Below are 14,714 nucleotides of genomic sequence, written 5' to 3'. Positions count from 1 at the left end.
AGCATAGCATCAGCCTCTTTTTTTTTTTTTTTTTTTTACAGAGCACCCACTTGTGTGCCACCTAGTCTTGCTTAGGATCTCTGCATGCCACCAAAATCGATAAGCAGTGTGGAGGATAAAAGACTGATCAAAAATCAGTAGAGCTTCCAGCCCCCAAAGATCATCAGATAACACAGCTGCACTTTCTACAGGTCACATTCACACAGTCAAATTATACCAGCCAGTGTGGCTCCAAGCCAATTCCTCTACCACTTGCACTAATTCAATGCAAATACATTCTAATTGGTCTACCAGGCTTCTACATGGATAATAAAAAAATTAAATTCAGCCTGCTCCTATAGACTGGATCTGCCCTGAGAACACTGTGACTGCATTCAGTCTGCTTCAATCTACTAAAAAGCATGAGGATTTTTATTTTTTTTAAAGTAAACATGGTCCCTGAGACTGTGTTTCTTACATCTTTGTGGTAACATGCTGCTCTGACTTACAAAACAACCAGGCTCTTCTGTATGCGGCCATTTAGGCAAGCATTGCAGAATTAGACCTTCTACCAGACTGGAGATCAATGCAAAGTAAGGCAGACTGCTAATATGACACACCATAATACCAAGAAAAAAAGTCCTTTTAAAAATATTTGGGAGCAGACTTCCTGAACTCACACACACTTACATTTTGAGGAGCATAAGAGAAGATCAGTGGTGATATACAAATCTTACCTGGTGTTATGGTGGAGTAATAACCAGTGATGTTAAGAGCTTCTGTTAAAAAGAAGAAAAAAAAAGGTTTTAAAATTAAGTTTTCACATTTCAACTTAAAAAGTCTATGAAATACATGTCACAAAAATAAGTTTCCTAATTTCTACTTAAGAACTGTCTTCCCAGAAGTATAAACACATGACCATTTAGAAGGGAATTAAATTACTTTCAGCACAGGCAATGAAAAAGCAGCATTCAGAGCGAGATCCATCCAGTCAGATGTTCATGTCCCCACAGAGGCCAGGCTCCCTGTTATTCAGTGGAGAAAGTGGTGCTTTTAAGCTGTGAAACACGTTTGAAAAACGTGTCTTTCTCTCCATCCACTATGAAGGCTAGCAGGGTATCTAGGTCATACACAGACATGTAAGAACCTATACTGATATGGGATGAACCTACTTCTTTTCAGATGTAAACATCAGGAAAAAAAGGGGTAGTATGTCTTGATTGAGTCTTTACTGATCCTATTTGGCAACTCATTGCAAGAAACTGTACCATGTAAATGCCTTAAGGAATGGGGTGTACGTTCTAGTTCTTTGAAATACTTTAAACAGTATCAGAAAGTATAGAAAACATTCTATCTATAGATGTACCAAAAAACTACATACTTTCTGAAAATAAATATGTCCAGTTTTGGCTTTGGTAAACAATGTAATATTTTGAATAAAAAAGAAAAGTTAACAGCTCAGTGTCAATGTGCTTCAAATCCCTAGCCATACAGACTTAAAATACAAATTGAAGATAAATATAAATGTTAAGATCATGTAAGAAAAGAATTTGGACTAAACAAATCCCAGTTATTAACAAAAAAAGCAATCTTTCACGAATGCAACAAACATCTCCAGAACCTAACTCTCTTTGTGCTAATTCTCACCTGTAGTTTGTGTAGTCTCCTCTGAAGTCATATCTGAAAAAGAAAAATTAATAACAGTAGAAAGAATAAAAACAAAATAACAATTTTAAAAAATCTAAATGTAACTGAATCTAAATGTAACTAAATCTAAATAAGAGAAACATCAATAAAATCTTGCCTGTAGGAATTACAGGATAAGTGATAAAGGTAATAATAGAGGATTCTGGAAAGAAAAAAAAAATAAAAGAAGTAAAACCTATTAATATAGTATTTTATGTCTATGAATTTTGGAGAAAAAAGATCAAGCATGCAAAACTTTAAATAGGAACTGAATGTTATTTATCTAAATTCCATTTTAAGAACTGCAGTGCTCCTCAAGAACATTCACATTATTTCAAAATAAATATTTGAAATAATGTTTACATTATATCAAAAATCTGAGTATCTGAATACAAACAGCTGGTAATCAAATTCATTCAGTTAAGGTGCTTTTATTGGTTTCATTCTTTCAGAAGATGCAGATTAATTTGGCATATACAACAGCAATAACTACTCAGCCCCAAGGACTTTTTCCTGCACACACAACGCATGAGCAGAGATGACGCACTGGGTTTGGCAAACTGTCTCTCCAAAAAAGCCATTTTTGCCAGTAACCATACATAAGTAAAATAGAGTGAGGATGCAATTTTTTTCCCCAGTAACATCAAAAGGAAAAAAACAAACCCAAACTGTATTAAGACAATAGAAGAAAATTTAAAGATTGCTCAGGAAGGATGTCCTCAGTAAGAATATTTTAGGTGCTAGTGCAGGACTACGAAGTGGTTAAGAGGACCACTTGATATCACTCCAAAATGACAACTTAGTGACTTGTTTAAAATGGGCCACAGCACCTTTATAACAGAAGAACATTATGCTTTCCAAACTTCTTCAATAAAAGCATCAGTCATTAGTAGATGCAATATCTTAAGTATCTTAAAGAAAAGTTGGTGGCTCTACATAAAGATAGTTGCATATCAAGAAAAAAAAAAGCCATCTACTTCATTACATGGAAAGGGAGCTTTTCTTTCTGATGTATTTATTTCAACTCAGAATAAAAGCTAAGCTTATTTGGTTCTTCAGCAACAACCCTGAAGACAACGGGTTTTCTGAGGCAACTAACAAGCAGCCAAAATATCAGGAAACAGAGTGAAGACTAGGTACTGATTTCATCTGTATTATTTGGCTTGGTATAAACTACAACAAGTATTGAATTGGCTGCAGTTGAACCATTCAAGGGAACCAAGATGAACCATTCATAGAGAAAGATTATGTCTGTAAAAAAACAAAAGCACATGTCTGTGTCCGTATTATTTCTTTTTTCCAGAGCACAATATGTCAGTATACATTAGAGCAAGAAAGCAACTGGGTTTCACACAGCTATTTCTGTGTGTCTACATTCTTCATTTTTTAAAAATGCTTTCATAAATGATGTTCATCACCTCTGGTCCCAGAGTTATCACAGTCGTGTGTGTGTGTTTGCAGTATACAACACTTCATGAAATGACATAAGCACATCTGCTAGGGCAGCAGGAGATATAAGGGAGCTCTCCCACTACAGTATTCCTCCTCTGACATCTCTGCAAATTGTTAACCGTTTAGGTTACTGGACAAAAAGCAACTCACACCTACTAAATCCCCAAGCATCACTGCCACAAACCATGAGTGGTCCTACAAGGTAAGCTATTTCATTACAAATTAGAATGAAGAAATTAATTTTCTCTTAAAAAAAACCCAACAATGAGAACATTAAATGTTGGAACTCATTTATGTTACAACTTTTCTCCATTACCTGAGGTAAAAAAAAAGCAGATTTACCTAACAGCAAATAAGAAACATTGCAAAAAATCAGTTAAGTCCTGATTTTCTTACCAGAAATGACTGTTGCAGCCGATTCTTCTGAACTTGCAGCTTTGTTTCAGACGAAAAAAAAAAAAAAAAAAAAACAAACCCCAAAAAAACAGAGGGGAGAAAAAAGACCATAATGAAGTTTCAGACACATGCATAGCCATCCTCAGCAGCCTTTCCTTGCATTATCAAACGTTTATTGCATTCACCAGAAGAGGGCAACACCTGCTTATAAGAAGAACACTTCCAGGTGTTCAAAAAAGGCAGATGTAACAATCACTGATTAAAAAATTTACAATTTTTATTAATTCAAACGGAATTTAACTGATGATGATTTTTTTTCAACAAGGACTGGACAGTTAGCATTGTATAATGTTACGAAAACAAAAATCATTGACCCAAGGTATGTGCCACACTATATCTGAAAGCTGCATGCCTACCCTGAAAGTCTTGCTAATTCTGGGAATGGGAATCAAGCGTACATAACAAGATGGCTAACTACAGTATCAAGAACTGTTCTCAGGCTTTGCATAATAACACTAAGACCTGCTATTTCAAATTTATCCTATAAATATCTGTTCTCTTTTTTTGTCCTGCAAAAGGCGGCATTACAAAAAGCTAATTCATTTCAACATTGAACCTCTGATCTTGATAGGAGCCAGCCAACTATTTATACAGCAAAAATTAGCCACTAAATCTTTGATGTTGCTACAGTCATTTTGATCAAAAAGAAGTTAGAAAATTCAATACCTGGTTCACATAGCAACTTCAAAGTTAGCCCTTTCGTTCACTGAGTGTTTTTTGACAGTGCCATGGACAAGTCAAGTCACAGTTATCACAGAAATATAATCTAAAGAATAGCTGGCTGCAAATATGATACACTATTTTAAAAAATAGTTTTTCAACTTCTTCTCTCAGAATTCAAAAGTCATTGTACAATGTTACTTACAATATACTAATTACACTGTACAGCCTTTCATACTGTTGTAGAAAAGTTAAGTCAGTGATACCAAAAGTCTCTGTGGAAACCCAGTTCTTTCTGGTTAAACATAGTATACAAGGAGTTTCTGAAATGCTAATAATTCACATGATTCCTTGTTCAGACTATTCTGCTCGCCTTACTGAAAACCAGTAGTAGCTCCTTTCCAAACAATAAATATAAATATAATTTCTGCAATGAAAGGAGAATAGGAGTCATCTCAGTGACCTTATTTTCATTTTCTCTGGAAAATTACTGATGTTACTTGCACCATGTAATACGCTAATAAGCCACAAGGATGATATGGATAATTAACTTGCAGATATTTTCATATTCTTAACTATCTCCATGAATTAAAAAGTAACAGCAGAGCAATCTTCCTATGCACTTTCTAAAATACAAGAACAATGGGGAAAAAACGACACAGAACCCCCACATACCTGTTATCCATCTTCTGCCAGGCAATGTAGCAGTAGTTTCAACTACAAAGGAAAAAGAATTTTAGGAGCAGAAGTTTTTATATATTTGTACACACCAATATACACACACACTTTTTTTAAATGCAACCATTTTAGATGTGCTACTCACCTAAAATCAACCTGATTTGCAAAACTACGCTGCATCCACTGAGAAATGTCTGACCAGTCTTTTTGAAAGCTGACAGTTGAACTCTTTAGAGTTCAATTTTTTACTGTTCATCACTTTTATACTTATGGAAGGCACAGATTAGGCTTTCAGCTTTCCCACTGCACTTCCACTGTCAATGTCTTCAGAAACCCTTTCAGCACATTTGCTTGAGTGAAGATAGACTAAATAGCAATGAAAAATGTAACAGGTACAGACATCTGTGCTTTCGCACAGATATTTTTGTAAAAATATGGAAAAGAAATGCTGATGAATTACTCAAGAAGCAAGATTTTATTAATACAAAGAGAAACAGAGAAATTAAACAAAACAAAAAAAAAAAAGAGGGGGAGAAGAGTTGGGTAAGACAGGGATGCTTTATTCCATACACATTTACAAGTAACGTGAGATGTACTTTGAGAATACGTCTACATCACGATGTGCATATACATCATATAGACACTTACATGCCAAACAGCTGCACCACCAAACATCTACACAATGAGCAGATAGATCATGCTGCCAGAAACAAAGCATCTCAGGTGGACCTGAACTGGCAATGTAAAGCTTAATGGGCCCATAAAACATGTTCCTAGGGACACCTAGGGAGAGATGCAACATACACATGGGCTCTTGATCAAGGTGTGGATCTGACAATTGAAGCTATTGCACAGGCCACCCACAAATGTGAAACATGCCATAATCAAGTGAGCCAAGTGACTTAAGTCTCCCTGGAAAAGATGATGTGTCTGGGCTATCAATATGAGGAGGCCTAGCAGATCAATTACATCAGACCACCACTGCAAATCCGCCACCAGGGCAAGTGCTATGTGCTTCCCACAGTGGGGGCAACTAGCAGGTGGCTAGAAATGTACCCTGCAGCTTATGCCATCAGCTAAAACATCATCCTGCAACTTTAAAAAACAAGTGGTAACACAGCAATACATCATTAAGGCACTGTCTCCTACTTCAGCACCCTTGATAGCTGAGACCCTGGCTGCTGGGGCAAGGAGGAAGAGATATTCTCTTCAAGCCACTGAACCTGGTGGGAAATTCTAGCCACAGTCAAGATGCAGGCCCTCAGGGTTGCAGGGAGAGATTCTCTTTGTATTGCCAGAGCTGGTGGGACAGTTTCTCCACAGTTAATGCCCTGATACCTGTCCAGTCCAACATCATCAGGTGTTGGTATATTACACTGGTGCATACTATACTAACCTCTGCCACATGGCCCGTTTGCAACGGACGTCATCCAGATCTTTGGAGACCTAGTTGCTGCCTAGGCTGCTGTAGACCACCTCCACCACTACTAATCCCCTCAGATAATGGACACCTGCCTTCTTTCATCAGTGGTGGTCCACTTGCATCAGTAACCTACAAGGCTACCCTCTGACTCTGAATCCAGTGATCCAAGTTCACATCTCTGTGGGACTTCCAGTAACCAACTAGTTGGAGATGACACACAGGGAAGTGCTCTGAGGCAGCAAATTCCTGGGTAGCAAGGTGTGTGGGAGAATCTGGGCAGATGCTTACAGAAGTTTTCAGCTCTGATGGCTTGAGAATTCACATCTGAACAAGCACAGAATCCTGTTGAAACACCAGACCACCTGAAGGAAGGATGTCTCTCTTACACCAAAGACAGAGACTTTTGGTGTTGTGTTGGGCCCTGGCCTACACCAACCAGGACTGTGTCCAACACCCTGAAAGGAGCAAAAGAGTGTCTGGATCTAAGGCCATACAAATGGATGCTGTGGCTAAATCAGAGACATAACCCTAACCACAACAGTCACTCCTGCAGCCCACAGGGAACAGTGGAAGCAGAGGCTGACCCAGTTAGTGAAGGCTGAAGAAGCTTCTCTTGAGGGGATGCAGGAAGAAGGCTCAAAAGAGGCAGCCTGTTCTGCAGGACAGCCACAAGAAAAGGAGGGGGAAGTGCCAGAAATCATATGAGTCAGAAACCACCCAGACTCTGATTGACTATGCAGACAGAGTAGGCAGTGTAGACACAGTCATCCATATTTCTGCGTGAGCTATGACATATGCACAAAGATTACAGCTGCCAGCCAGGTAAGCAGATTGCTGCCTGGTTGCTCCAGTGCTGCAATACTGGGTAAGAGAGTACATGAAAGCTTGATGAGATGTAAAGAAAAGTCAGTTCATTTTTGTTGAATGTCATCTACCGTATGAAGCTAGAAGCAGCAACTCTGAAATACAGCAGGATGAATACATGGAAGTCAGATTAATGGCACTATGTTTAATTTTTTAGGAGTCTTCCTTGAAATTAACTGTTAGTTTTAGTTGATTTGCATCCTGGGTAGAAATTTTCTCATGTAAAAGAGAGAGAGAGAACCAATACTCTCAACTAAAATAACACACATCCATTAAGTAAAAAATGTAAGAAAAGTATTATACCTTCATATGTATCAGTCTACTGAATTTAAACTATTTCAGTAAAGACAAAACCAAGTTACATCAAACATCTCATTTGAGACAACTAGGATTCTGCCTACAGAGAAATACAATTGGCCTTTTTAACACCTAGCACTGTATGAACTTCACAGATCATGAAAATTTGGCTATAACCTTAATCTTTACAGTAATTTTTCAGGAAAATTAGGACTTCTCACTAAATGGTAAGTCCAGTTAAAGCACATGATCCTATAAGGTAAGTGTTCTAGAGCTCTTATGTAAGATAAAGATATAACTGTTCTGTATTGTTTAAACAGGAGAAAGTTCTTTAAGGTAGAACAGGGTGAATAAAAGTAATTGAGTCATTCTACATAAAGTAAAGTGAACTTCCAGTTAGAGAAGAAAGTATCCTTCCACATGTGGGTAAACTGGCTTTTCTACCATAGGAAGTTAATTCCATCTCCAAAAATTTACTTGCCAGCAGTCCTGTCTTACTAAGTGGCTAGCACCTTGTGCAAAAGCCCTTATTTCCAACCAAAGGACCCTGCAGGAAACTAAATTCTCAAAAGGAACCCACATCTTGAAGTGTGCAGCATCTCACAAAAAAGACCACACTGCTGCCCCTACCCACTAAAAAAAAAATCAAAAAAATCTGCCTGGGGAATCTGACCTTAAGATCTTTCTCACGTACTCTTGAGGAGTCAAGTGTAGACATAGTCAGTGTAGACAAACCACACTTCCGATCCTCCATATCCCTTCAACTTGTTATGTGAATTTTTGAGAATACAAGTAGTATCCTGAGGTAGGTGAGAAAATTGTCCACTAACACATTTAGTACTGTAGGTTTGTAAGAAGACAGTGAACTCTAAAAATGACAAATGCTTTTAATAAAAAAATTCGGCAGTACAGGGAGCAAAATAAGCTAACACAAGCTCTGAATATGGAGCTGGCACATGCAGCAAGTGATGATGGCATGCATAATCAGAGAAGCACTTCCTTCTGGACACAAATCTAACCATGACTTCTCTTACAGCACAATATTCACGTCCCTAGTTACTAGAAAGCATCCATGAGAATGAGACTTGTCATTGATCAAGGTGCAGCTTTAAGTTCACTAACCAAGTCTTTAATCAGAATCAATTTGCATACAGAAAGGAGGAAGGAGAGGCTGTTATACATTATTTAATGTCACTTACATTTGTCAACCCTCCTCCTTTGTGTTTAAGAACTAGAAAAGAAAGCAAATAGAGTTTATTTGGAGAAGGACTAAAGTCCAATCTAAAACATCCTTAAAGTTGACATGTAAGAAGAAAGGTAAAGTAACTCAGCACCTGCTAGTTACAAGCTAGCAGAAAATTTATTTCCCTGAAGTTGTTTACTATTGAGAAGAGCAAGAAAATCTTAACATATATGAAACTTCATTTTATTTGGTCCATGCATTTTCATTTGCAACTCTCTTAGTTTAGGATCATCCAATCAACATACCTAATATCCTATTCCATAAGAAGACATTATGTAGCAATGTAAAAAGTATTGTAGTAATAATGTTCTACATTTTCTCTAATAGAGAACATTCCTGAGGATCCAAACAGCAAATAAACAGGCAAATAACATTATTCAATATTATTCTTTGCTTTTGCTGCAAGGGAGACAGACTAGGTCTCCGTAAGAAATGGGTCGTCTTGAGGGAAAAGGGACCTCCATTAAATGAGATAAGCATCAGTTTCTGTTACTAGCATGCATCATTGCAAACAAAATCAGCAAGTCTCTTACTGTCTTCCTATCACTTTGTACTCTTCTGACACTGAGAGGAGATTCAAGAATCCCATTTGTATAGACAGAAAAAACTGTTCCACTTACATGGAATCTGTTTAGCAACTCTTGCCATTGCGGGATACCACAGCTGCAAAAAACTTACTTAGGAACCAGTATTTGCATTGTGACAATCTTTATTTCCCATAATGACTTTGTATGACAATGGGAAACAGTGTAACTTAGCAGCTCTAGCCTGGTAGGAGACTAAATCCATTAATAACAGTACTTAAGGCTACATCCACAAACTGATGTAGCTCTGAAAGAGACCAGTCCTTGGCCCTGTCTACAAAATAGCCTTGTGCTTACACCATTCCTTAGCATGACAGATCTTAACCATCAGTCTACTGGCTCTTTTATGATGGGATGGTCTCCACATGTCCTGCTGAAGCTGCTCCACCAAGCCAAGCAGAATTCATAAATCAATTCAGCCACAGGGAAAGAAAGGGTGAAGGAGGCTTTGTAACACACTGGTAAAGATGGGATGGGATGGTTCTGGTCCCTGCACCAAAGGCATTGCCACTCAGCATGCCTTTTGTTCAGTAACTTAGACACAGGATACAGAAAAAGCCCTTAAAGCATGAACAGTGTACAATGTTCTATCTCCAACTGGAAGAATGAAAAATACCCTTTTTTTTTTTGTCCCTACCTCCTATGTAAATTATCACCAGTACACTCTTCAAATTTTTGGAAAGGCAACACCCTTTCTGATTCACCTGTCTTCAGGCAATCCACTCTGCCAGAAGCAGGTCAGTTTTTCCAGGGTGGAGGAGTGGGAAGCAGCTAGAACCTGGCTGCAGGTAACGACATTGTGCAAGAACTAAGTTACTGGCAGCTGCTTCTTGCTCCCCTGTCTCAGGGGAGCAGTGTTGCTGTTAATACTGTTGTACCTAACACTTCATCATTGCCTTCGAACTTTGGCAGAAAGCATCCTTTGAAAAAGCCTGAAACAGCAACTAGAGTGATTACTCAGAAGAGTCTGAACTGTAGTGAACTAGAGCCTCCAATGGACACCCACCCTGCCCAGCCTGTGCAATGTGGAGGTGCTGGGGATGGTACAGAAGGAAGGGGCGTCCTACTGGCCTCTGTCTCGCAGGAAACATGGTGAGAGAATGCAAGGCACAGCTGATTTCTAGTCAGGCCCAGACACAGAACAGGCACTAAACACTTAAGGAGTTGCAACAGCCCTGTCAATCTACTGCAGCACAGACAACATTACTGGCAGAAAAACATACATCTATGGACTTAGATGTTCTGGGGCCTAGATGACAGGTTTATGAAATGAAATTTTACTCATTGTAATTGAAAAACATGCCAAAAATCAGAACAGTTTGTATTATCACCCACGACTACTCTTTCAAACTAAATGTACCCTTGACCACGTCAGCTCTCACAAACAGATCAACAGCAGAATCCAAATGGAAGAATCCCATTGGATACCTTGGTGGCTATATAGTATGTTTTCCCCATGCCAAAGTACTTGGCTGACACCACAGAGCGGCATTAGATAACCACAACTGTGCATTGCTGGTAAGATCAGTTTTGACTTACAAATACACACAAAAATATCAGGAAATTAATAAAAATCAGATTTTCTAAATAAGATGTGATAGCAAACTTAGTGCTGATTTTTTCACTGAAAATTCAACCGATTCAGGCAGGGGAATTGATTTCCATTAAAAATTCCCATCAGAAATACCAAAGTGCACATTTTCATTCCAAACAGATGCATAATATCACTTTCTGGCTTAAAAAAAAATCAAACCATTTTTCATTGAAAAGTTGATTCCAGACTGCATTTTCAGGTCTATACAAATTCTCTTCTAAACATTCTCACAGGCAACAGTTATCAGTATGATTACATCAGTTACCAGGCCAGTGTAGCAACTACCATCCATTGATGTTCAGTGTTACTAGGATACAATCATATGAAAATGCCTGGCACTAATACATTTCATAGGACTTGCTCATGAACAAAACTGAGTAGCCCAAACACCAAAATTTTAAAATGGTACTGTTACAAAATCCACCTATTTAGTGAAATAAGCACCAAAAATATGACATGCAATTCTCATATTCAAATTAAATCGTTATTTTCTATTAAGAGATTGGGTCCCTTTAACATCTGATAAACCTTCCAGCTGGATAAACATTCTGCCAAAATGAACCATCCCATCACAGAAGGCATTTGTAACAGTAACATGTAAAAATCCTCTCCAACTGTTCCACTGTTGACATTAGCCTGTGTCAAATTTTTATGCAAGTCAGATTTTGAGGCACATTGTGTAAGTACAATCTTAATTGTAAACTTTGGTGCCTCTCATGACACCTCACATCTGCTCTGACCCTTAGTGGCAGCACCAGGGATGAAAGGATGAATTATCACTGGCTATTGGACAGAAGCAAGCATAAGAAAACAATGCAAGTGCTTGTTCACATCAGGCTCTGTCACTTTGGCCAGTTCATTTTAGTAACCCGAACAGAAAATTTAGGTGAAATATTTTTAACTCAGCTTTGATTTTACACAGGTTTTTAGGATATTAGGCTATAAATACAGTTTTTATCTGTATAAAGCTCTGTTTGTATAAAGCTGTACATTAGATACTGAGGTGAATCAAATCACCTCTTATCTGGCAGGCTGATTTCCAAAAAGCTACTTCCTTTGATATCACAGAAAAGGGAGGCAATGAGGGCAAAGAAAGAGGTCAAACATACACTCAGTTAATAGGTACAAAGTGGAGTGGTACATGACTCATCAAATAGGCACTCCAGAGTTCAGTTTCCTCTCCCCACCCAACGCCCCCATCACATTTACTTCCTTTAAGAGCTTCTAGAGGTTTCTGCAGTATCCTGTCCTCACAATTTCAGAAAGAAAACAGTATTGGGGAAAATAATTTATTTTTTCATCTCCAACTTCCATGATTTGCTCAGTAAATGTAACAACATGGCCCAAAGTTTGGTACCCAACAGACTGCGATGCAGACTGATGAGTGGCAGCTACTTTTCCACCTTCTGTCTGAGAAGGTAAAGCCTTGGAACTCCACCCTCCTTCCAGGAAAGCCGATCCTATCACCAGAAGTACACATAGCCTCAGAAATCTTAAAAAGGGATTACACAAGCCTCTTATTGCCCACACCTACAAAGCAGAGCAACAGCCCAAACTGAAGGTTTTCTATTCCTTGAGCATGCAAAGGCAAAACAGTCACACAGGACACATTTCTCCCATCAGCATTAGACTGCTTTGTTCCCACAAGCCTGGAAACCTCCTCCAGCACCACCAGTAGCAGGCTCAGCAATATTGGGAGTGAAAAGGATACATGCAAAATAGAGGGCAACACCTTAGTCTTGAAAGTTGGACAGGACAGATTAGAAAAGCCTAAAATGCCACAATATAAACACTGAATTGTACTTATGCAAAAAAAATGCAACGAAAAGCAACAGGCACTGGACTCCTGCTAAAAGTTAGGGCACTGATACCACCAATGAGATGACAGTGCTTTACTGTCAGTGATACTATTTACAGTTATGCCATAAATAATCTATTTTATTTATTCATTGCAATTTGTAAAAGATACTCTGTCATCTCAGTGCTCCTTGCATAAATGCACAATGTAACAGTTTGGATATTTATATTTGGATTAAGAATGTTCCTGTTTAACATGTAACTGAAATGATTAATGTTTAAACAGTACATTTCTTCCAGTTGTCAGGTTATTATTAAAGGCAGCTTATTAAAGGCAACTTGCAAATACCCCATGTAAAAATGACAATCGAAGAGCTGGTGCTCACAGATTACTAAAATTTCTTTTCAAGCATTTAGCGTTTAAACTTGCCTCTTTTCTTGTGGTTTTGTATTCTCTCAAATCACCCAGCACTTTATATTACTTTGTACTTCTTTCCTGGATTATGTAGAGACAATAGTGGTATCATTCATATTGTCCACATTAAAGTATGTAGTTAGATAGGAATCGAGGAACAAGCTAAAGAAATTTTCCAAAGCTGGCGTTTGGAACAGTGAGCACTTCTTTCTTCACTTACATATTTTTAAATACCAAGAGATAATCTCTAAAGTGAGATACATCCAATCTATGGCACTCTTTCTCCATATCACAGTTGTTAAGCTACTTCTCATTCTCAGCAAAAGAGGAATTATCAGAGAAACCTGAGGAATGCAAGTGGAAGGTTTAGTGACGCACAATGTCTGGGGCCTCCTTCCCCCTTTGGCCCTACCTGCAGTACTTACACCTGCTAGTGCGCAATGGCTATACAAACAGAGGAGAACTGGAAGACTGTGTGACTGGAAGAAGCAAGAGTTGCATCTTTAACTCAGACCTAAGAGTTTGCTGTTGCTGACTTCCATTAGTCCAAGAAACATGACCAGCCCTCATCATATACTGGGAAGTAGTCAGATATGTCCTTTCTTGCAAACCTTCAGATGCATAAGATACAGAGCTACCTGGTTAAAGTAAACTACTTGGTTAAAGCTGAGCATGCCTTTAAGCATTACACATGTGCGTACCTCTTAGCAGAATCAGGATTCTGGTCTCACATGGTTAATAAAAACTCAATAAATTTTTGGTCATCTGAAAAATTATTACAAAAGTAAATGATAAAACCAAAAGAAAAAGAATCTGAGGAGCCAACAAAAAGAAAGGCAGGAAAAGGAGGTAAGGAAACATAAGAAAATAATGTGAAGTTAAGTAAATCCAGATTTATTAATGGAGTGCATCACTGCCTATGAGACACCAATTAGGTAATGGCTTCAACTGCGCAAAGATTTTGAGTGGTTAAGCAAAGGAGAAATCACAGAAATCACGGTAATCTTTGACTGAACATTTTATAAACCGTTGTTTTATGTAGGCACAAAATGCCAACCAGGTCATAAAAAAAATTCTGAAACTTGTCCTCCAGCACAATGATGACTACAATGAACCACTTCCTTTTCACCTTTTGTGCCTACACAGGAGGCATAGCACTTTCCAAGCTTTAGCCCTTTGCCAGTTATGTTCTTTGCAGATGCAAAATCAGGTCTTTCTGAAAGCTTACCACCCAAAGTCCTTCTGTTTTAACAGAGAAGCCCCCAAAATCAGGTATTTTTTGCACAGGTGTACAGAGGAACTAGAGAGCTCTACAACTGTGTTCTTTCAAACACAGTCACACATGAGCAAAAGAAAGACATCCTTTCTTCAGCTCCTCTCCCAAATCACACAACCCAACGAAAAGATGTGCTCCCAACTACAGCATGAGGCCAGCAGAGGCATTTCATTCATTATGACCCAGTGTTAGAGGCATTCTCCATGAGTCCTGGTTTGTCAGACAGATTTCTTTCTCACCCAGAAAAAGAAATCTGGTCACCTTATTTTAATGCCTTAAGATATTTTTAATCTACCCAGTCAGGCAGTGA

The 14,714-nt window shown here is 38.3% G+C and overlaps 1 protein-coding gene across 8 annotated transcripts in view; it reads right to left on the bottom strand.

Moving 5' to 3' along the window:
• The window catches only part of ADGRG2 (adhesion G protein-coupled receptor G2), a 63,506-nt gene that overhangs the window by 28,239 nt on the left and 20,553 nt on the right, over window positions 1–14,714 (bottom strand). For 6 of the 8 annotated variants that reach the window (XM_080377117.1, XM_080377123.1, XM_080377121.1 and 3 more), the window contains 4 exons: window positions 4,909–4,950; window positions 3,514–3,552; window positions 1,627–1,659; window positions 717–758 (listed from right to left, as the gene is read on the bottom strand). In XM_080377117.1, coding sequence (XP_080233243.1) covers window positions 717–758; window positions 1,627–1,659; window positions 3,514–3,552; window positions 4,909–4,950 — 156 coding nt within the window. The remainder of the gene's footprint in view (window positions 1–716; window positions 759–1,626; window positions 1,660–3,513; window positions 3,553–4,908; window positions 4,951–14,714) is intronic. The other 2 variants (XM_080377120.1, XM_080377124.1) reach the window with 1 other exon arrangement.

The sequence above is a fragment of the Falco punctatus genome, assembly GCF_963210335.1.
Source record: "Falco punctatus genome assembly, chromosome: 2".
Lineage (NCBI taxonomy): Eukaryota > Metazoa > Chordata > Aves > Falconiformes > Falconidae > Falco > Falco punctatus.
The sequence above is the reverse complement of the archived record's forward strand: the minus strand, read 5'-3'. Positions and strand labels throughout refer to the sequence as shown.